This window comes from Osmerus eperlanus, chromosome 16 (assembly GCF_963692335.1).
Source record: "Osmerus eperlanus chromosome 16, fOsmEpe2.1, whole genome shotgun sequence".
NCBI classification, from domain to species: domain Eukaryota; kingdom Metazoa; phylum Chordata; class Actinopteri; order Osmeriformes; family Osmeridae; genus Osmerus; species Osmerus eperlanus.
The window spans coordinates 12,614,341-12,636,639 of NC_085033.1; the positions used below are offsets into that span (position 1 = coordinate 12,614,341).

The 22,299-nt window shown below is 48.0% G+C and overlaps 2 protein-coding genes across 2 annotated transcripts; one reads left to right on the forward strand and one right to left on the reverse strand.

Moving 5' to 3' along the window:
• Positions 1-78: 78 nt before the first annotated feature.
• LOC134037136 (uncharacterized) lies at positions 79-4,611 on the reverse strand. Its single transcript, XM_062482481.1, has 8 exons — positions 4,526-4,611; positions 4,322-4,399; positions 3,085-4,032; positions 2,879-2,973; positions 2,716-2,766; positions 2,175-2,553; positions 1,628-1,804; positions 79-278 (listed from the first exon to the last, which is right to left on the reverse strand). Exons 1-8 carry the CDS (start codon positions 4,563-4,565, stop codon positions 130-132), a joined length of 1,917 nt encoding a protein of 638 aa, XP_062338465.1. The 5' UTR covers positions 4,566-4,611; the 3' UTR covers positions 79-129.
• A 1,101-nt stretch (positions 4,612-5,712) lies between these two features.
• si:ch211-106h4.4 (MAM and LDL-receptor class A domain-containing protein 2) lies at positions 5,713-22,234 on the forward strand. Its single transcript, XM_062481578.1, has 43 exons — positions 5,713-5,831; positions 6,084-6,212; positions 6,396-6,498; positions 6,667-6,829; positions 7,072-7,294; positions 7,582-7,713; positions 7,862-7,986; positions 8,236-8,470; positions 8,749-9,014; positions 9,644-9,734; positions 9,958-10,092; positions 10,317-10,442; positions 10,674-10,795; positions 11,086-11,257; positions 11,468-11,587; positions 11,896-12,050; positions 12,249-12,344; positions 12,473-12,563; positions 12,678-12,800; positions 13,403-13,496; positions 14,208-14,358; positions 14,913-15,132; positions 15,434-15,557; positions 15,720-15,849; positions 15,962-16,040; positions 16,182-16,343; positions 16,573-16,698; positions 16,775-16,990; positions 17,103-17,222; positions 17,356-17,517; positions 17,629-17,720; positions 17,808-17,978; positions 18,146-18,328; positions 18,433-18,541; positions 18,837-19,055; positions 19,187-19,365; positions 19,459-19,693; positions 20,248-20,407; positions 20,638-20,752; positions 21,070-21,178; positions 21,498-21,594; positions 21,746-21,818; positions 21,985-22,234. Exons 1-43 carry the CDS (start codon positions 5,795-5,797, stop codon positions 22,015-22,017), a joined length of 6,003 nt encoding a protein of 2,000 aa, XP_062337562.1. The 5' UTR covers positions 5,713-5,794; the 3' UTR covers positions 22,018-22,234.
• The last annotated feature ends 65 nt before the right edge of the window (positions 22,235-22,299 follow it).

Here is a 22,299-nt window from a genome sequence, read left to right on the forward strand (position 1 = left end):
TACTGTATAAAAGAAAATCATGCACATGTCCAACTTGTCCCTTTGTTTGTTATTTAATCTTTCAAGTGGTTTGTCATCATTTTTGAAGATCGAATAACATTTTAATATAGTGTAATGGTATGGCGACAATTAAGGATGTGATGGAGGAGGATCGACTGTAGGCCTGGAGTGTTCTGACACCTCACTCGCTAACATCCAATCATGAAGGAGTATCTGCTCCAGGACTGGTCTCTTGGTTGGGTCCTGCTGCAGACACCAGCCAATGAGCTTCTTACATTCTGTGGTATCAGGAAGAGGAATGGATGAAAAAGGGGATGTGTAGATAGTTCCCTTGGGTAACTCTCAAGCATTCATATGATCGACAACTTCATGCAATGTTTACGTTTCTGTCCATCTGTATGTCTGTCTGTCTGTATGTCTGTCTGTGTGTCTCTGTATGTGTGTCTCTGTCTGTGTGTCTCTGTGTGTGTGTCTCTGTCTGTGTGTCTCTGTCTGTGTGTCTCTGTCGTGTGTCTCTGTCTGTGTGTCTCTGTGTGTGTGTCTCTGTGTGTGTGTCTCTGTCTGTGTGTCTCTGTCTGTGTGTCTCTGTCTGTGTGTCTCTGTGTGTGTGTCTCTGTCTGTGTGTCTCTGTCTGTGTGTCTCTGTATGTGTGTCTCTGTATGTGTGTCTCTGTCTGTGTGTCTCTGTATGTGTGTCTCTGTCTGTGTGTCTATGTCTGTGTGTCTCTGTATGTGTGTCTCTGTCGTGTGTCTCTGTCTGTGTGTCTCTGTCTGTGTGTCTCTGTATGTGTGTCTCTGTCTGTGTGTCTCTGTCTGTGTGTCTCTGTGTGTGTGTCTCTGTATGTGTGTCTCTGTCGTGTGTCTCTGTCTGTGTGTCTCTGTGTGTGTGTCTCTGTGTGTGTGTCTCTGTCTGTGTGTCTCTGTCTGTGTGTCTCTGTATGTGTGTCTCTGTGTGTGTGTCTTTGTGTGTGTGTCTCTGTCTGTGTGTCTCTGTCTGTGTGTCTCTGTCGTGTGTCTCTGTCTGTGTGTGTCTGTATGTGTGTCTCTGTGTGTGTGTCTCTGTCTGTGTGTCTCTGTCTGTGTGTCTCTGTCTGTGTGTCTCTGTATGTGTGTCTCTGTCGTGTGTCTCTGTCTGTGTGTCTCTGTCTGTGTGTCTCTGTCTGTGTGTCTCTGTATGTGTGTCTCTGTCGTGTGTCTCTGTCTGTGTGTCTCTGTATGTGTGTCTCTGTCTGTGTGTCTCTGTCTGTGTGTCTCTGTCTGTGTGTTTCTGTCTGTGTGTCTCTGTCTGTGTGTCTCTGTATGTGTGTCTCTGTATGTGTGTCTCTGTCGTGTGTCTCTGTCTGTGTGTCTCTGTATGTGTGTCTCTGTCTGTGTGTCTCTGTCTGTGTGTCTCTGTCTGTGTGTTTCTGTCTGTGTGTCTCTGTCTGTGTGTCTCTGTATGTGTGTCTCTGTATGTGTGTCTCTGTCGTGTGTCTCTGTCTGTGTGTCTCTGTATGTGTGCCTCTGTCTGTGTGTCTCTGTATGTGTGTGTATCTCAGAAATCTGAGGGGAGAGGACATGTAAATGAGAGGGCCTAGCCCCCCCCCCAGGCCCCCTTGTGGCTAAGCTACTGCTGTGTCTCCGCTCACGTTTACTAAGGTCCTTCGTGAAGCGTGGGCGTCCAGAGATGATGTCTGCCTCCTGGTTGAAAGGCAGGTACCCACACACCATGCTGAAGAGCAGGACTCCCAGAGACCAGACGGTGGCGGGGCGGCCCTGGTAGACCCCGCGCAGCACCCACTCCGGGGGACAGAACTCCTCCGTGCCTGAGACGTGGAGGGAAGAGGGAGTCAGATGGCTGAGCGGTTAGGGAGTCAGGCTATTAATCAGAAGGTTGTTGGTTCGATTCCCGGCCGTGCACAAATGACGTTGTGTCCTTGGGCAAGGCACTTCACCCTACTTGCCTCGGGGGAATGTCCCTGTACTGTACTGTAAGTCACTCTGGATAAGAGCGTCTGCTAAATGACTAAATGTAAATGTACATGGAAGAGGGCAACAGAGAAGAAAAGGAAGAAAGGGGAGGAGAGACCAATAGGAGCAGGGAAGATAATGAGAGAGACATAAGTAATCAAAACATGGAATTGGGGGGAGAAGGGCAGATGTCATATGAGTGAGGTATGTTGGGTATCTCCATACCTGAATAGTCTCTGTAGCTACTGGTCCTCAACAAGTCTCCACAGCCAAAATCGATGAGCTTGACCCTCAGAGTGTCCGTCTGCACAAGCAGATTCTCGACCTTCATGTCCCGGTGCAGAACCCCTCTCTCTCTGCAGTGGCACGCCGCCAGGACCACCTGGATCATGACGGCCCTGGCCAGACACTCGTCCATCTGGCCCCCCAGCACCTCGATGAAGTCGAACAGGTCCATGCAGGGGTAGGGCCTCTCCAGAACCAGGATGAACCGCTCTGCCTCCTGGAACCACTCCAGCAGCTGCAGCACGTAGGGGCAGGCTGGGGGGTGGCTGACGATCTGCATCAGGGCCACCTCCAGGGGCACCGGTTGCCCCAGTCCTGGCTGGAGGGGAGGGGTGAGGAGAGGAGGACATAAGATGGAGATAAGAGGAGAGGTTCCAACATGTTTGAAATGTGTATGATGTTATAAGAGTGTGTATTTCCTAACTGGATGACAGTGCCATCTCAAAATGTTTAGATCTCGGCCAACAGTTGGATAACTCACCAGCTTCACATACGGCTCAGCCATTCCTTTCTTCACATACTTTATAGCTACCTGATTGGACAATTTGAAGATATATTACATCACTTCCTGTGCAGGGAGGGATAACATTAATAAACCATAAAAAAGGGTTTCATGTCAAGTTTAGTGTCTGTTCAAGGCCAACCTGTCGACCATTGGTTTTGCAGATTGCTGCATACACAGCCCCACAACCACCTTTCCCAAGCATGCTTCCCAGCGAGTAGAGAGACTTGAAGCTGCCTGCAACACAGTCAAGCATGGGACAACAAAATGAAACACACATAAAAATAATAATAATTTGAAATACCTGTTTTTGCATAATGCTTGTCGCATTTTGCATACAATTCTTACTGGGGTTTGGGCCGAAATAGAACAAGCTGGATTTTGAGGGCTCCGTCACTCTGTAGTTTGAAGATGGTGGTAACTGTAGACACTGCGTTTTCCTTCCCCGGGTCATATGATGGACAAGTACCGGTGTCTCTGGACTGTCAGACAACAGGAACGTCTGTGCCTCATCTACCTCCTCTTTCTCCTCCTCTGAATACCGCCAAGCCCTTTTTCTCCTGCTTCTCTGTTTAAAGTCCTCCTTCCCTTCTGGATCTTCACTGTTACTGTCATTGACACACCCTCCTTCGTTTGAGGAGGAAGAGGGTGAGCTCTGGTACCCATTCTCGATCCTAACTTGTTTTCCTCTCCTTCCTTTTCCTCTGGTGAGGGCAGCAGCCCTTTTGGTTCCAGGTTGCATGTGCCCAGCTTGGGGCTTAGCTCTGACTCCCAGCGTATGTCTGGGAATGGACCTCTCACTTTGGCTTCGACTTTGGCTAAGAGAGTCTTTGACCGAGTCCTCAGATGGGTTATTCCCCTTGGATCTCAAACTCTGTGAAGAATCTCTGGTTCTGGCTCCACCTCTCCTAATCTTCTCCCTTCTGTTAACCCTCAGTCTAAATCGGCCCAGGAGTGAATGCTCCTCTATTTCACACTGTCTTTCCTGACAGCCGTCCCTCTCTTTAGACACTGTGGTTTCTACGGGACCACTCTCCATCCTCTCTTCTCCTTCCACTTCACTCGCCGCCTTGCCTCGTCTGCTCTCGGAGCCTCGCTCCTGCCCCACCCTCGTGCCGCTCTCCCCAGGGGTCGATCGCCTCTGCGTTTGGGATCGGCGCGTCCGGATGGAGTTAGCTTTTCTCCGTGCACGCCGGGGAGATTCTTTCCTGTGCTTCTGTGGAGAGGTCCTTGATCTGTGTGTCCTGGCAGGGCTGGCGTGGGGCCTCCTTCGCCGGGAGGTGTCTCTCCTCCTCTCTGTACGATCAGACAGTGGAGAAAATCTGCTATCAATTTTGGGGGGGACAATTATATGACATTTTCTCAAGAGCAATTCCTGAGGGGGACACCAAAATTACTGCTGTAACACATAGCCTACATTGTAATAAGTTAAATGCATATTATTAATATTATTTAAATGTCCTTATGTTTACAGTGACAAATCCTATTTTTCCCAGGACGGGATTTCCGCCTATGCGTTCAGAGGCTGTTGGTGGGCTCCCTCCTGCCCCCTCCGCCTCCCTCCTGTGTTCCTCTGCCCTCCTACCCTCTCTCCCTCGCCTCTGCATGGAGTCTCTGGAATTGGAGAGATGCCGTCTCCTGCACTTCCTGTGTCTCGGACTGCCTGGAGAGAGACGGCAAAGTTGTGAAAAGTAAGAAAAAAGTTGTCCCGAAAAATTAGGAATTTGCTGTATATAAATTGGATCTTACTTAAAAAATATATATATATTTTTTTTACTTCCAAACCTACCAAGGGCTGTTGTTGGATTTGTTGATCTCCAAGGTGCCATATCTCACAACCCTCTCTGCCAGCTAGGTTTTCCACACAAAACTTTGAGACAAGTGTGTAGGAACGCATCAAAGATTAGGTGAGGTAAGCCTCTGCATCATAGTATAATCTCCATGGTAACAAATGTTGTGTAATTGTGATGCTGTAAAACTAAAACATTGTAGTGTTTCTTGCCAGTTAAGCTACATAGGTTTATTAGTAAAACAAGCATGCTATTAAAACTCACAATAGGGATTTTGAAATTAATATGCCTCACAACTTTTGAGGATTTGCTTGATAATTTTTCTTTTCTCCAAATGATCAACTGGAATCTGAAACATTGACTTTTGCCTCTGCTATGTAATCTCCTCGTCTCCACTGTTCCACAAAACCGTAAAACCGAACAACAGAGATAGATAGGAAAACAAACATTTGGACATAGGCCTATCTGTCAGTAAATCTAATAAAACTGTTCTACTGGTCCTGTCAAACAGAGCTTTCATGTGCCAAAGTTATTAAAGATAACAAATGTACCATAGACACACAAGCACAATCAGCGGAAATGTATTACGAGTTTGCTGTGAGTTCACTGTGGACTTTCAGCAGAGACATGTTGATAAGGAACTCTGCAAGATCTTAATAGCTATGAAAACGGATTCACAATTGTCTGCTACACACAAGTCGTCAAGGGATCATTCTGTCAAGACAGCTCATTCTGCAAGACTAAACATTTCTGTTCTGGTTTTCCTCATGCTTTTTTCAACATGAGACGGTTATTGGTACTTCTGTCTGGTAAGAGTAGGCTATTCATGTGTCTGTTTGGCATTGGCATTGTAGGAAAATTGTTTTTGAGGGTTCTCATTAAGGAAGGACTTTCTGTGATTGACAAGCTTGATTCCATGGGATGATTCAACTGAAAACACTGGAGTTTCCTATAGTTCAAATGATTTTGACCTGGGTGTCAGTGACACAGTGGATGAAAGGAGTCCATAAAGGTTCTTAGTTATGTGTGCTTAATTTTTTTATATGTAGCATTATAGTATTTCCTTTTAATTCACGTTTCAGCTACATTTATAATGGGTGTGAACTGGGAACTAATAAATGCAAGAGTAGAATCGCAGCAGCCATTTCTGACCCACACGTTTTCATTTGATTTCAGTTCCTTTCGTTGTCTTATCTTCCTGTCCTGACGGAGATTTCCTGTGTGCACCTGGGAAATGTATCCCCCGGGAAGCGATATGTGATTTCAAGATGGACTGTGACGATGGTTCCGATGAAGAGTTTTGTGGTTCGTCCGCGTCCCTAATAATGTACATAACATGAAGCATACGATATTTCATATAACTTGTGCTCAAAGCACTGTCAAAATGTATAAGAACCTGCACAAACAAGCATCAAGATACGGCGCCGACACAATTCTTTACATTTGTCAGTCTCCGTCAATCTGTGCTTGTGGCAGATTTTAGTTTCGCTTACGTAGGCCTTACAATGGGTTTACTTCTATTTAGTGTGGTTTAACTGAATATTCACTCAACCTCAGGGTCGTGTGACTTTGAGGGTCACTCCTGTGGATGGAATGACACCAGTAAAGACCTCTACCGCTGGAGATTGGAGAGGGCTAACGTGACGTCGGTTCCTGGACACGACCACACAACAGGGTCTCCCTGGGGTAAGAAACATGTAGGCATATCTTATGTGACTGTAGCCTCTGCACACACTTGACGGTATTTTATGATAATAATTAAACAAATATAGATTTTGTTTTACTTAAGTTCTAGTTGTATCATATCTGGATTGGTATGACTTCCAATGTGATTTTTGGTTGATATCACAGTATGTGTCTGTGTCTCAGGTCATGTCATGGGTGTGAATGGAACACAGGAAACAAGTATTTTTTCCAAAGCCATTTTGGAGTATTATGTTGACAAGCCTGGTGCTCTGGGATGCCAGATAAGGTAACCACGATTTGTGCAGTCTTTGTCTTGTGCGTTTCTCTGCTCCATTTTTTTAAATATTGGACTCAAATGAAAGAATACGTTAGATGAGGACTCAGTAAAATATTAAAGCATTATTCATGAGTTAATCAGCATTTGATGTGTTTTGATGTCATTGATCTGCGACAGGTTCTGGTACCACATCCACGGTGAGCATTCTATAACCTTGCAGCTCTATCTCAAAATGGTCAGACAGACTAAGTTCAAGGAGCTTGTGAAGATTTCAAAGGATAGAACGAATGGTTGGGAGAATTCCACAGCCTTCCTTGGTAACCAACCGGGTGGTTACAAGGTGGGCATTTCTCCTTTCTTACAGCTTGTGTTCGTTCTACTGTACTTATGTACAACAAACACCACCAAGCAGCATCAGAAACAGCACCCAGAAATGTCTTCCTGCATCAGGTCCCATGTCTCAATCTGTGCTTCTCTCTCTCTCTCTCTCTCTCTCTCTCTCTCTCTCTCTCTCTCTCTCTCTCTCTCTGTCTCTCTCTCTCTCTCACACACACACTCTCCCCCCCCTCTCTCTCTGTCTAGCTGATCTTCTCATTCGACCCTCCCGTATTATATCCCAAAGACGTCATGCTGGATGACATCCGTTTTGAGAGCTGCTGGGAGGGGGATGTGCCTGCAGGTTCGGACGTGCTCACCTGTGACTTTGAGAAGGACACCTGTGCATGGTACAGAGACCACACTGCGGCCCTGATGTGGGAGCGCTCCAATAGGAACGGACCAGAATATGACCACACCATTGGCAAAGGTACAGTTCGCTAACCGCATTTGATGTTTTACTCACCTCAAACATTAACAACTGTATTTGTCATCCACAACCATGCTGAGGAAGAACAAACTGTACTTTTTTTTAAGTTGGAGATGTTTCTATTTGATGACATTGTTCCTAACTTCCTGCTTGCTCGTGGTGTCTCTCTGAATATAAGGTTATAAGGATTATCTTATCTTAATATGTCTTGTCTTTTCATCTCTCAGAAATGACCGATACTCAGAGAGTCCTCTGTTCAGCTGACCCTGTGTTTCTGTTTTTCACAGGTTACTTTATGTTTATTGCTGCCAAGTCGGGCCTTAATGCTTCATCGACTGCTAGGCTTATTAGCTACCCTCAGCAAGCAAGAGGAGCCCTCTGTGTCAGTTTCTGGTATCACATTTATGGCACAAGCATCGGTAAGCTCCAATCTCTAAGCTAATACGGTTAGCATCCTGTATTGTGACTCCAGTGGAGTTGAGCTTTTTTGAGGATTAACTTGAGGGTGTCCAGTAGCCTATAGTTGCCAGACAGCAGTGAAATGACATACTGGATCTTGTTCCCCAGGCTCGCTGAAGTTCATAACCAAACAAGCTGGAGAGCCAGAGTCTGTGGTGTGGATGAGGAGCGGGACTCAGGGCCACAAATGGCGCTTTGCAGATCTCACCTTTTCTAGTGACACGCCAATACAGGTATTAAACCATTAATTAAAAAGATTGTGCCTTAAAAGGGCTTTGTTTTGTTTTTCTACATACCATACTGTGCTAAAAGTTACAGTATTTAGTCAATTGCTTGAGCATTGTGCTCTTCTTGTACTTCAGTTATACAGTCCTCGAGGACAGAACACCAACCACAGTACTACCAAGTCCAACAACCAAGTCACTACTGTATAGTATAGAAACACATCTGAGAGCTTCAAACATACATGTGGTCTCTCGCAGTTGATTCTGGAGGCTGTGGTGGGAGGCAGGAGTGGCAGCATTGCCCTAGACGACGTGCAGGTGTACCACCGTGAGAACGCTTCCTGCCCAGCGGAGAGAGAGTGCACTTTCCAGGGCTCTCTCTGCGGCCTGCAGCCTGACTTATCTACAGACTTCCCTTGGAGCAGGACCAGAGGCGCCCAGACTGCCAACGGTCCAAGCCCAGACACAGACCACACCCTGGGGACAGAGTTGGGTGAGAGGGGCCCCTGGAGGTCCACCCTGGTCCATATTTTGTCTTGGATACTATGTCATACTATATACTATACCATTCAAAAGTACTTTTGAACTATGTTCTGATTTGATCAGGCCATGAGGATATCATTTTGATAGTTGCAAAGACTAATGTTAGCATCTACGGACCTCAATGACATGCCATTCGGTTCCGTCGTTATCTACAACCATGCAATCCACGACAATCGACAAACACAGACACACACGTTTCTGATGGAATGTTCTCTGTCTGGTCCCAAGGGTTCTACCTGAGTGCCCAGCTCTGGAGGCATCACATCGGGACCAGAGGACGCATAGTGACGGCGGTGAACGAGCCCACGCCTCACAGCGGCGAGTGCTGGAGCTTCTGGTACCACATGGAGGGCAGGGCTGAGCTCAGGGTCTACCTCCAGACCCTGGGCAGCCCCAGCGGACCCACCAGCCTGCTGTGGAGCAGAGCAGGGGACCAGGGAGAGCACTGGAGACAGGCTAGAGCTACCGTCCTCAGTCCCAACACCCAGTACCAGGTGAGACTTCAGTTTGGCTCGGTTCAGTACAGTTCAGTTATATTCAGGTCAGGCCAGTTCACTTAAGATCCGTATCGTTCTATATAGCTATAGCTTCCTGCATCACATAGAGCACTAAAACACATCCGATTAAGCAACGTTAATTATCCACCAACTAAAAGATAGAGAGGACGTGTTGTCTATGTGTGTTTGAAGGAAACCCATGTACATGGACACGCACACACCGTAACATGATCAGATAGCTTGCATATCTTTGGAGGAACTCAGTGAACTCAAAGCTGGCACGTTGTTCATAGTCAGAAACAATGCTGATAAGAATTAGAACTGATAAGGGAGTCAGGTGGCTGAGCGGTGAGGGAATCGGGCTAGTAATCCAAAGGTTGCCAGTTCGATTCCCGGTCATGCCAACTGACGTTGTGTCCTTGGACAAGGCACTTCACCCTACTTGCCTCGGGGGAATGTCCCTGTACTTACTGTAAGTCGCTCTGCTAAATGACTAAATGTAAATGTAATAAGAAAGCACCAGACTGCAGATACCGGGAGGACTGACTGTGTCTGACATCCCTGTCTGAGAGCTGTGGGGTCAGCTGAGGAGAGGCTGAGCTTTAAAACGGTCTGTTGATTGACAGGTCATATTTGAGGCCGTGGTTGGGGAGGGCTCCCAGAGAGACATCGCCATCGACGACCTCACTCTCCTGAACGGGCCCTGTCCAGAGCAAGGTTAGTGACCTCAGTGTGTAGCAGTGTGTGTTTATAGAGTGTATGTGTGTGTGTGGGAGTGGGGGAGTGGGGGGGGGGGGGGGTCGTGTGTGTGTTTATAGAGTGTATGTGTGTGTGTGGGAGTGGGGGGGGGGGGTCGTGTGTGTGTTTTGGAATGTTACGGTGTGTGTGGTGTTCACACAGTACAAAGCCTAATGTCCCTTGTCGTGTGTCTCTCCTCCAGGGTTCTGTGACTTTGAGATGGACTACTGTGGCTGGGTGAACAGCCCCCCAGCGGGGTCGGGAGTGGAATGGGACTGGCTCTCAGGCGGGGGGCGTTTCATTCCCCCTGTGGACCACACCACCAACTCTGCCCTTGGTACCGTAGGCTGCCTGAGCTACAGCACACCACACACACTAGCACTGATTATAAACAGTGGTAGAGCATTCATAGAGTTCGAATTCCCCTCATGCTTCAATGAAGGGTTTTATTGTCCCTAACTAGTCATAAAACTCGTACGGTTTCAACTGTTTATGTCTGTTTGGTTGTCTGCTGGTCTGGATGTGTATTTCAATTCTGGTTTCTGTGGGTGTGCCCTCCAGGACACTTTGTAATCTTCAGTGCTGATGGCGGAGAGGAGAAAGCTCATCTTCAGAGTGAGAGGATGGGGGTCGTGGACAGAGCATGTCTGGTGTTCTGGTACCACATGGAAATGTGGTCGAGCGGTTGTGAGTAATACTGGTTGGGCTTCAGAATAATAATAACGTAATACTGAAGATTTATCCATAAAAGTCTTACAGAGGGGATTTGAACAAACAACCTCTTGATCTACAATCAAATGCTTTAATGACTGAGCTATACCCATGTCTGGGTTGTATACACCTGTACGAAACATACTCGTCACAGAGTGGTGTACGGGAAACTGATGTCATCTTCTGGTTTTTGTATTTCAAATAAAGTGGAGCTGTCGGTGTATGTGAATGAGACGGAGGGACTGAGGTCTGTGTGGAGCCAGGCTGGAGACAGGGGTAAAATATGGCACAGAGCAATGGTAGACTACAAGACAACCGGGTCCCACCAGGTGAATGCATAGCCTATATAGATGAATAAATGAATGAGTGAAAGTAGAGATGAATGGAGGAATTAAGAATACATTCCTGGTATTCCTTGTTTTAAACGAAGCCAGTGGTACACATTGTTCTATATTTCTGATCGAATGTGCTACACCGGCCTTTACCACTTTGAGGTCCACTTGCATATCACCCCCACAAGTTAAGGCGGAAATATCCGTTGCGTCTACCACAGGTAGGGAATTCCTGGGCAGCCCAGTCGGTCAGACATACTGAGCCATGATATGTTTTCACTTTACAGATCGTATTTGAGGCAACAAATGTAAAAAAAGAGGAAGGCAGCATCGCCCTTGACGATGTCCACATCCTGTTGAATACGTCGTGTGCAGACCTGCTGCCCACCACCCCTCCTCCCCCCACCACCCCCGCCCCCACCCCACCCCCCTCTCCCATGGACTGCAATTTTGAACAAGGCAAGGCTCACAGGTTGAGTGTGTTTTGTGTTGAAGCTGAACTTGAAGCCACTAAACACGTTCAGCTGTTGGTGTGGCCTTCAAACCTGAATGTGCCCACCTGTGTGTGTGTGTGTGTGTGCGCGTGCGCGTGTGTGTGTGTGTGTGTGTGAGTGCATCGGTGACCACCTCTCTGTCTGTATTTGCATCTCACGGTGTCTTGCTCTGCAGGGTTGTGTAAGTGGGTTCAGGGGAGCAGCGATGATGTGGACTGGCTTCTTCACCAAGGAGCCCAGGTGGATGAGCCCTGGGACGGCCCTCTGTACGACCACACTCTCAAGAACAAGCAAGGTTGTGTCATCAACCAGCATCGGTTGTTTAGAAGAAATCTAAAAATCGAGCCTGTGTGCTGCACTGCTCAAGCCTTCAGTGTAAACAGTTACTCGCTACTTCGAATAATCACTCGATTACTTACGTTTCAAATACTTTATTTCTACATGTGGTGGTTCAGTACAGAAAGACCACAACAGACTTAATGTCAGTCTGCTTCACAGACCTCTCTGAATTGCCCAGATGGCAACAGCTCTGATAAGCAGTATAAAACACTTGAAATGTAAAAAGAATGCATGTGTCATGTACTGTATCCATCCCCTCGGCAGGCTTCTACCTGCTGCTTAATGGGTCAGGCACCAAGGATGGCGAGGCTGCGGTCATCTCCGTTCCCGTGGACGTCCAAACCACGGACGTCTGCGTGGGCTTCTGGTACTACATGCTGGGAGTGTCTGTCTCCAGCCTGGACCTCCTGGTACAGGCGGTATGTTATCCACCTGTACCACCTGTGTGTCATGCAGCTCGTAAGATGCCAGCTGTGTGCTCCACTACTAGCTTTATCCCTCGTTTGATGTCCTGAACTCTGACAGTAACTCCCCAGGTACTCATTGAGGGCGTCGCAAAAAGCTCAGCCGACGTGTGTTTATTGGATGCATGTAACACGGTGTCTTTTGGGGGGTAGGGATCGTCGAGGGCTGTGGTCTGGACACGGTCTGGCACTCAGGATTCAGAGTGGGTGAAGGCTCAGGTCACCGTCAGTCACACAGACATTCTGGAGGTCAGCTTTCAAATGACATTACACAGAGATACCGTACACTCGATAAGACTCACGCGCTCTCAGTCGCTCGGTCACTAGCACAGCATGCAGACAAGTTGTCGAATGATTGTGTTAACTGTCTTTACCAGGTGATGTTTTCAGGCAGAAGAGATACCCACAGTACTGGCTTTATAGCCATAGATGATCTCACAGTGAGGGAGGGGGGCTGTCTGGAGCAAAGTAAGATCATCACACAGTCTCTCTTTCTATCTCTCTGTCTCTGTCTCTCTTTCACACACACACATATCGCTGATGTGGCAGGACTTTACTGAGTCTCTCCTTGATTCCTTTTAGACCCTTGTGGTTTTGAGAGCTACACATGGTGTGACTTTGACGTCGACGTGACCCACCGTGGTCGCTGGGGTCGGATTAAGGGGACCGCAGACTGCTTGGACCACACCTTCCAGACCGACAGGGGTGAGAGGCTCTGGGGGTCGACCTGGGGGTCAGCAGGACCGTGGCTGATGGAGACATTTACATTTAGTCATTTAGCAGACGCTCTTATCCAGAGCGACTTACAATAAGTACAGGGACATTCCCCCCGAGGCAAGTAGGGTGAAGTGCCTTGCCCAAGGACACAACGTCATTTTTCACGGCCGGGAATCGAACCAGCAACCTTCTGATTTAATAGCCCGATTCCCTAACCGCTCATCCATCTGACCGCCATCTGGAGAAGGAGAAGATTACATTTTACATTTTTAGTCATTTAGCAGACGCTCTTATCCAGAGCGACTTACAGTAAGTACAGGGACATTCCCCCCGAGGCAAGTAGGGTGAAGTGCCTTGCCCAAGGACACAACGTCATTTTGCACGGCCAGGAATCGAACCAGCAACCTTCTGATTAATAGCCCGATTCCCTAACCGCTCAGCCATCTGACCCCAAGATGAGCTTTGGTGATCCAATGCTGTCGATCTAAAAGGCTAATTCTCTGGCTCTTGTTCTCAGGGTGATGATGTGATTTGAATATGAATTGATTCCTGAAGACTTAGGTGATTGTTGATGTGACTGTGTGCTGTAGGTTTCTACCTGACGGTGCTGAAGCAGAGTGAAGAGGTGGCTCAGATTCTGACCCCGGAGCTGGCCTCCACTACGGAGATGTGCCTGCGCTTCTGGTCAGCTCACACACATACTTGCGTCTACACGCACGCACACTTACATCATTTTTCACTTTTGGCTGATCTTTACAATGCCTGTTTGCTGTATCCATGGCTCTGTCGCTTAATGCTGCACCGAGCAATACACCGGACGAGTTTCAACTTTATACAGTGCTCTGTCCTCGAGCCACAGACAGACATTACATTACATTTAGTCATTTAGCAGACGCTCTTATCCAGAGCGACTTACAGTAAGTACAGGGCCATTCCCCCGAGGCAAGTAGGGTGAAGTGCCTTGCCCAAGGACACAACGTCATCTGGCACGGCCGGGAATCGAACCAGCAACCTTCTGATTAATAGCCACCTGACTCCCCCCACATACACGCATGCAAACACACAGATTCACAGATTTATATTTTGATATACTGGCAAAGAGTTGGGCAACGCCACACCATCTATATGGACACATATTGAGTAATATTTGTGACTGTGTGACAAATATGTCACACAGTCACAAATATTACTCAATATGAGGCACCGTGTGGCACAAAATGATCTAGTAAGTAAAACATTTTCCAATAAAACCATGAATCATGAGTTCAAGAGAAAAACCAGATTGTTGTGGGTGTGCGTGGGTGTCTGTGTGTGTGTCTGTGTGTGTGTGTGAGTGTGTGTGTGTGTGTGTCTGTCTGTGTGTGTGTGTGTGTGTCTGTGGGTGTGTGTGTGCAGGTACTGGTTGCCGGCAGGCTCCTCTGACATCCTGTCGGTGCATGTGCTGAGGAGTGGAGACCAGGGTCCTCCTCTGTGGGAGCGCTCTGGAGCGCCCTCTACTGGCTGGGAGGTGGCCGAGCTCACCGTGTCCTCCCCAAACAAGTTCCAGGTCGGCTCTGTTCTTCTAATCTAGATACCATCATATCAGAACTCATGCATGGGATTCATACTTAAGGTTTAAACCCTAAAATTGCACCACCATGTAAGTTTGTTACATATAAATACATAGTACTTTTCTCTCTTTCTATCCATCACTTGTCTCTTTCGATAACTCCATCGCTGTCTGTTGTCTCACCCTCTTGTCTTCCATCTCTTCCTGTCTCTCTTCTCTCTCCTCTCTGTCCATCCCTCCCCCCGTCTCTTCCTGTCTCTGGTCTCTCTCCTCCTCTCTGTCCATCCCTCCCCCCCCCCCCCGTCTCTTCCTGTCTTTCTTCTCTCTCCTCTCTGTCCATCCCTCCCCTCCCGTCTCTTCCTGTCTCTGGTCTCTCTCCTCCTCTCTGTCCATCCCTCCCCCCCCCCCCCCCGTCTCTTCCTGTCTTTCTTCTCTCTCCTCTCTGTCCATCCCTCCCCTCCCGTCTCTTCCTGTCTCTCGTCTCTCTCCTCCTCTCTGTCCATCCCCCTCTCCCTTCTTCTCGTCCCTCGTCCCCCCACCCCCGTCCCCAGGTGGTGTTCAGAGCCAGGCACGCCCCAGACTCCAGCTCCACCGTGCGGCTGGACGACATGTCCATGAGGGCGGGGGCCTGTGCTGCGGTGGGCAGCTGTGACTTTGAGGCAGGGCAGTGCACCTGGGTCAGCCAGGCCCTGACAGGCGGGCACTCCTGGGTCCAGGCTGACGGAAGCTTCCGGGGCCCTCCCACTGACCACACCACTCAGACACCTGAAGGTGAGATGAGGGACTTTAAGGAATGACGGTAGAAAGAACTGGAACAATATCAATATCATTGATGATAATGATACTGTTTTGGGGGTATTTATTGAGGCTCGGTTAGCCTTGTTTTTGTACGATATCTTTGTCTTGTTCGTGTCAGAACAAGACATGAACAAATTCCCTTAAGCAGTAAACACCAAAGCAGCACTAATTCATTTTTCAACTTCAACAAAAGCCACATTCATGCAGCCCCACAATTCACCTCACCATAACGGGTTCATGCTCACCTTCATTCTGATGTACTCTGGTCCTACAGGCCGGTTCCTACTGAGCCCAGCCCAGCCTCTGAACCCCACAAGTCGGGCTGTCGTGGTCTCAGAGTGGATCCTGCAGACAGACCCGGCTACCTGTCTCACCTTCTGGTACCACATGAACAACAGGTCCAGACACCTTCCTGTCTCTCTCACAGGGCTGGGTTAGCATGTCAGGTGGCCAATTGTATCACTGTACATCTGTCGCGTTAGCATAGGCTAGCTCTATGTTAAGCCATGTTTCCGACATCCATTAGAAATCTCTTCTGATGTTGTCCCTGTGTCCTGCAGTGCCTCAGGTACCCTGCGTGTGTATGTGCGCTCGGAGCCTCTAGGACAGGAGCTGCTATTCGAGAGCAGATCCAGTGGATCCGGCTGGACGCAGTTCTCAGACTCAGTGAAGAAAAGTGCCCCCTTCCAGGTGCCGACAGTCCACTGCCCACACAGAGTTACCATAGCGACGTCATTTCCTCCAGAATCAGTCACGTGAACAGACATGAATGGAAGGTACTGACTTGCTTCTTGTCCTCCAGGTGCTGATAGAAGCAGAGTCCACAGACAGAGGATACATCGCTGTGGATGATGTCTTCATGTCACCTGGTTTTTGTCAAGGTAGAATCAGAGACTTCTGGTTGTGTGACACATCCTAGAAACCATGTCAGACGGTGCCAATTGATACTTGTACATACCAGCTTACCAAGTCACCAATGACAGTCCCGTACATGAGAGTCCACTGGGTGCTGTGTCCTGCAGGCAACGGAACGAGTGAAAGTTTCCCAGAATGCACCTTTGAGAATGGGACCTGTGGTTGGGAGGACACCAGTTTGGGCCAGTTTGCCTGGCAGAGGGGCAGGAATGGGACTGCTATCGGCAACACGGGCCCCTCCATGGACCACACCCTGGGCACTAATCTTGGTACGGTAAAACTACAGTTCCCATGATAAAACTCTAGTCTGGTCTGTTCCGCAGAGACAGTACTGAACCTTTGGCTAAGATCGGTGACCGTCTATATATGGAAGGATAGACAACAAAGAGACAGGCATAAAGATCCACTATAGTAATGGATATGAAAGATGTTTTATACTGATCCAGCTGTTTTATATTGATCTAGTTTTCTTGTCTTGGTTTTGTGTGTTTCCTTCAGGCTGGTACATGGTAGTGGAGGCGTCCAGAGGAGAGCAGAACAGCTTTGCGGCCTTGCAGAGTCCTGCAATGAAACAGGCCGGCACTAACTGTCTCCTGGAGTTCTACTACCACATGTTTGGCACAGGTATTTTCAAAGCATTTGTGTGTACAGCATGTGTGCGTGTGTGTGTCTGGTGTACCATGTGTGTGTGTTCCAACAGGTATCGGGGAGCTGAAGGTGTTCCTTAAGGAAGGTCCCAGGACCACGCCCCTCTGGTGGCTGTCAGGTGACCAGGGGGACGCCTGGGGTCGCGGCGAGGTCATCGTGGGACGCACCCCTCAGGTCTTCACCGTCCTGTTTGAGGCGACCAGAACCTTTAGCCACCTGGGCGACATTGCCATCGACGACGTCACCTTTCTCAACTGTTCTCTTCCTGGTAGGTGGCAGGTGATTAAAAGGTCCTATACACTTGCAAGAAAATAAACATGCTACAGTACCAAACAGATAACACTACCTCACAACCTCTCACTGCCTTTCCACACCTTCAGAACCCGTGGACGTGTGTCCAGAGAGCATGTTCACCTGCTCCAACCGTGTGTGTGTGCCCCGGAGCAGAGTGTGTGACCTCAGCGATGACTGTGGGGATGGATCTGATGAGACTCGCTGTGGTAACTAAGTCACACAGGACAGGAAGTAGGAGAGAACATGCTGAGAGTTGATTGCATATCGATAAGCTCTAACTTTCTCTCCCAATCTCTCTCTCTCCTTCTCCCTCTCTCCCTCTGTCCTCTCTGTATTCAGAGCAGCATGGTGTTCTGGAGCTCTGTAGCTTTGAGCAGGGTCTGTGCTCCTGGGGAGGCAGTGGTGTGGACACGCCAGGGGGGGAGTGGGGCCCCCAGAGGGGGGAGACTGCCTGGCCCCACCACGGGCCCCCCAGGGACCACACCCTGAACACGGCGGCAGGTAGATACACACACACAGACACACACACAGACAAACACACCACGACTTCAACTTCCAAATCAGTGAAATTGTGTTCAATGTAGCTATAGAATTTGTCCTGTAACATTTCAGGTCACTTTGTCATCCCTGGGACACATCTGACAGTGATGGGGCAGACGTCAGAAGTCCTCTCCAACACTTTGCTGCCCAGCCCCAACTGCACCGTGAGTTTTCCTTCAACCTTTTCGTTTCCAACAGGTTAAACATGAATGAAGACACTCGACTTAGTCTCGACTGCTCTCTCCCTGCAGGTGAGATTCTACTACTACAGCCAGGACGACGAGTCGGCCAGTCTGACTGTGAGATCACGAGGGCAACAGAGCGGGCATGATGATACTCTGCTCTGGGTCAGAAATTCACCAATGGCAGGCTTCAGCTGGCAAAGGGCAGAGGTCACCTTCTCCTCTTCAGAAAGTAGCAAGGTCAGAGATAAGGACAAGTTTTGACTGGATTACTGACTTGTACTTCTCCATCCAAGTCTTTTGTGTGTGTGCGTGCTCGTGACAAGACAGTTTTCAAGAAAAACCATGAATCATGAGTGAGGAAGACATTTCATCATTGAGATTGTTGTGTGTGTGTGTGTGTGCAGGTCGTGTTCCAGTATCAGAGAGGAAGTGGTGAAAGAGGTCTGGTTGCCATGGATGACATCTCCTTCTCCACTGAGTGCATTGTTGATCCTAACAACACCCCACTGCCTGAGTCTCCTACTCCTCCCCCCTCCTCTCCCTCACCTCAGACCACACCCACCATCCCTCCCACCGGGCCCTGCTTGGTGAGTAACCCACCCGCTATTGGTGGGATGGACAGCACAACTCTATCATTGTCCAATCATGACGCATAGAGAATTTTTGGTTGGTTTCCAATTATTTCTTGAAGGCTGAGGACTTTTACTGCTGGCGGAGTCCAGGCGTGGAGTGCCTTCCTGCCAGAAACCAGTGTAACTTCAAACTAGACTGCCCCCTAGGGGAAGACGAGGAGGGCTGCGGTAAGAACTGCTTCTGGAAACACATTATGGGAATATAACAATGTTCAGCTTGTGACATATAAGAATATCAACACAACACAAACCAGTGGAGAGAGATCAAAACTAGTATTGCATCACATCAAGGCACTATGTGTCGTTGGTCCACCTTCAATATTGTGTAAAACGCCATTCCTTGGCACTAACCACTGTACTACTCCTAGAACTGTGCACTTCTAGTCCCTGATTATCTGCTTCCCTCGCTCTACTACGTCTGCTAAGAGAATACGTGTCAAAGGTCGATCCCTCTCTCTTCCAGATGTGTGTGACTTTGAGGAGGGCATGTGTGACTGGTCACAGCTAAGTGACGATAGCCAAGACTGGCTGCTAGGTTCTGGTTCCATCCCCAGTCCTAACACTGGACCTGACTTAGACCACACAACTAACAGCCCCAGCGGGCACTACCTCTACCTGGCCTCCTCGGCCACTGGCCCGCACAGCCAGGTCGCCCGGATTGCCTCCCCTCTCATCCCTGCAGGTGACGGCCGCCATTTTGGCTCTGTGTGCTACAGTCGCTTAAATATGCTGGGGGTTTATCTATAGGGCTGGTGCGTTGGAGACAATGCGATTGTTTTGAGTGCGCCTGTGTGTCTTGGTTGCCTGCTCCAGGTAAGGGGGGGTGTCTGCAGCTGTGGTACCACATGTTTGGGAGAGGCGTGGGAACCCTGAACGTGTACCAGCGGTCCGAGGAGGGAAAGCAAGCTCTGCTGCTCTCCCACAAAGGGGACCAGGGCCAACTGTGGAGGTTCACCCAGGCTACGCTGCAGCTCCCTGGGGCAGAGTACAGGGTGAGTCCCTGGATCAGACGCACCAGCCTGGATCACACACACACACAGACTACCCATGTACCGTTACCCTATTTTGGGGCCTCTCTGTTCTAGATAGTGGTGGAGGGGGTGACATTGGACGTCAGCATGGGGACAGGGGAAATGGCCTTCGATGATGTGCAGGTAACCAGCGCCCAGTGCCAGCCTCCTTGCCTGTGTGACTTCCAGAGCGGCCTGTGTGGCTGGAGCAACCTGGGGGGGGGTCTGGACCAGGGGGACTGGCTGAGGGGCCGAGGGGTCTACCCCAACACGGGCCCCCGCGTGGACCACACCTTCAACTCAACCTTGGGTCAGTAGGACACAAACACTGCAGAACCAGGATCTGGATTTGTTGCTTGTCGCTGCGGATAAAACCCATCTGCTGTTGTGTATGAATAAGATGTTAATGTGAAATGTATGTTAGCGTATAGTATGTTGCAGATAAGAGTGAAATACATTTTTCTGATGGTAGTGCTAGTCCTGTGTGTATGCCCGTGCAAAAATGACGTTGTGTCCTTGGGCAAGTCACTTCAACCTACTTGCCTGGGGAGAATGTCCCTGTACTTACTGTAAGTCGCTCTGGATAAGAACGTCTGCTAAATGTAAATATATGAGTGAATATGTTTTCGTATAGACTTGACACAGTAGAGGACATGTCAAGATGATGAATTATGTGTTAATGAGACAGATTGTTCTCTGTGTGTGTGTGTGTGTGTGTGTGTGTGTGTGTGTGTGTGTGTGTGTGTGTGTGTGTGTGTGTGTGTGTGTGTGTGTGTGTGTGTGTGTGTGTGTGTGTGTGTGTGTGTGTGTGTGTGTGTGTGTGTGTGTGTGTGTGTGTGTGTGTGTATGTGTGTGTGTTCCCAGGCTACTACCTGTACGCGAACGGTTCTGTGGGTGAGTGGGGAGATAAAATCATGCTGTACAGTGAAGTACTCCAGCCCATAACTGGGGGGCGCTGTGTCACATTCTGGTACCACATGCATGGGCCTCACATAGGAACCCTCAACCTGTACAGGAACAACAGGTACGCACTCAGAAAGATTCTCAAGACCATGCACTGTAGAGCTCAACATTGTTTGTTCGTTGGCTGCTTGGAGGATTTCTCTAGAAAAAGGGCACTTCAACTCAATTAGCTTCGTTTTGTCAATTTTCTTTCTGCAATATCTCACCCAGTCTTGATTGGAAGTAGTTATGTTATTAGTAGGCATGTTGTTAAATAATCACTAAGGATTATCTTTCTTCTTGATCATTCAGGGAAGTACATGCCACCGGAGACAGTACAGGGGTTATGCTGTGGACGGAGTCTGGTAACCAGGGAGACGTCTGGCTTGAGGAAAATGTGTTTGTGGATCAAGAAGAGCCATTCTGGGTATCTGCTCTTATACTGTCCTCAACTGGGTTTAGACGACAAACATCTGAGAAGAAACATTTTCTAGACAGTTTAGCCTAACAAATAAAAATCACAACTACATGATGTTTCTGCCCACAGTCTGAATGATATCGATGTAGTTCTTTTCCTCAGGACGTAAAATTTTCCAAGTCTAGATACAAGCAGTTGTACAGTATGTGTTTAGCTTTGAGGTAACCCCTTGTGCCTACTTCCTGTTAGGGGTTAGTTACACCCCATATCATGTGCACAGTAGCGTCTATGTGATAGTCTGATTGTGTGTCCTCTCCTCGGCCCAGTTTGTGTTTGTGCACCAGAGGGGACGAGAGGCTGTAGGGAATGTGGCCCTGGATGACATCACCATACAGCAGGGACCCTGTTGGTTCACTGATCCTCCGGTCACTGACGGTAAAGAAGCCTACACAATTCCTTCTAATGTGCTGCATACTGGACGCCATTTCTCTGATTGTGCTGGTATTGTTTGAACGTGCTATTATTATATTTGAATATGCTGTTATTGTGTTTGAATGTGCCGTTATTGTGTTTGATTGTGCCGTTATTGTGTTTGATTGTGCTGTTATTGTGTTTGATTGTGCCGTTATTGTGTTTGATTGTGCTGTTATTGTGTTTGATTGTGCCGTTATTGTGTTTGATTGTGCTGTTATTGTGTTTGATTGTGCTGTTATTGTGTTTGATTGTGCTGTTATTATGTTTGATTGTGCTGCAGATTCTTTGGCAGTGAGTCTGGGAGTGCCTCTCACAGTGTTGGCAGTGGTGATTCTTGTCTCGGTCCTCTATGTTCTTCAGAGGAAACGCTCCAGCAGGTACGGGGGGGGGGGGGGTAGATACCATTGTTGTTATGTCATCGGTGACCTCTGTCATTGTGATGTTGGGAGTCAAAATGATGAATGGGAAAATGTATCCAAACTTTTGACTGGTACTGTACATTACCAAGAGAACTCCTCTCCTTAACAGCGAACCGAAGCTCGTTGACAATGAAGTGATGAATGAAGAGTCTGTTATTGATCTGCATGTCAACAGATTATATGTAAGTATAATCTCACTAGTCACAGTATAATCTGCCCAGTGAACATATTAGATTGTAACAAAAAGACATTTATGAATGTAATTATTAGTACTATTATAATACTAGGTTGTGCTCTGCCTTCTCAGGTAAACATTGTAAAATAACTCAACTAAATGCCTGTTTTCAGAACTCCAATTTTGGAAGCGAATCGGACATATAATTCTTCAAACAACACTGCCTTCAAATACACCTGTAATTGGTATATAGAACACTCAAGAACAAGGAGTTCAGTATGTGTATTTGTAAAACAACTTATTCATCATTTGAATAATGATATTGGGAAATAATGATATTCATTAACATAATCAAGAGTAGTCAGTGATATATTAGTGGGTTCTCTGTGAAGAAACATAATATATCTCTTTTGTATCTTTGTAGTTTAGTTTTCCATTAAATAAAGCTGCATCAGATTTGTTTTGTGTCTAGTTTGTTTTATAGGCCA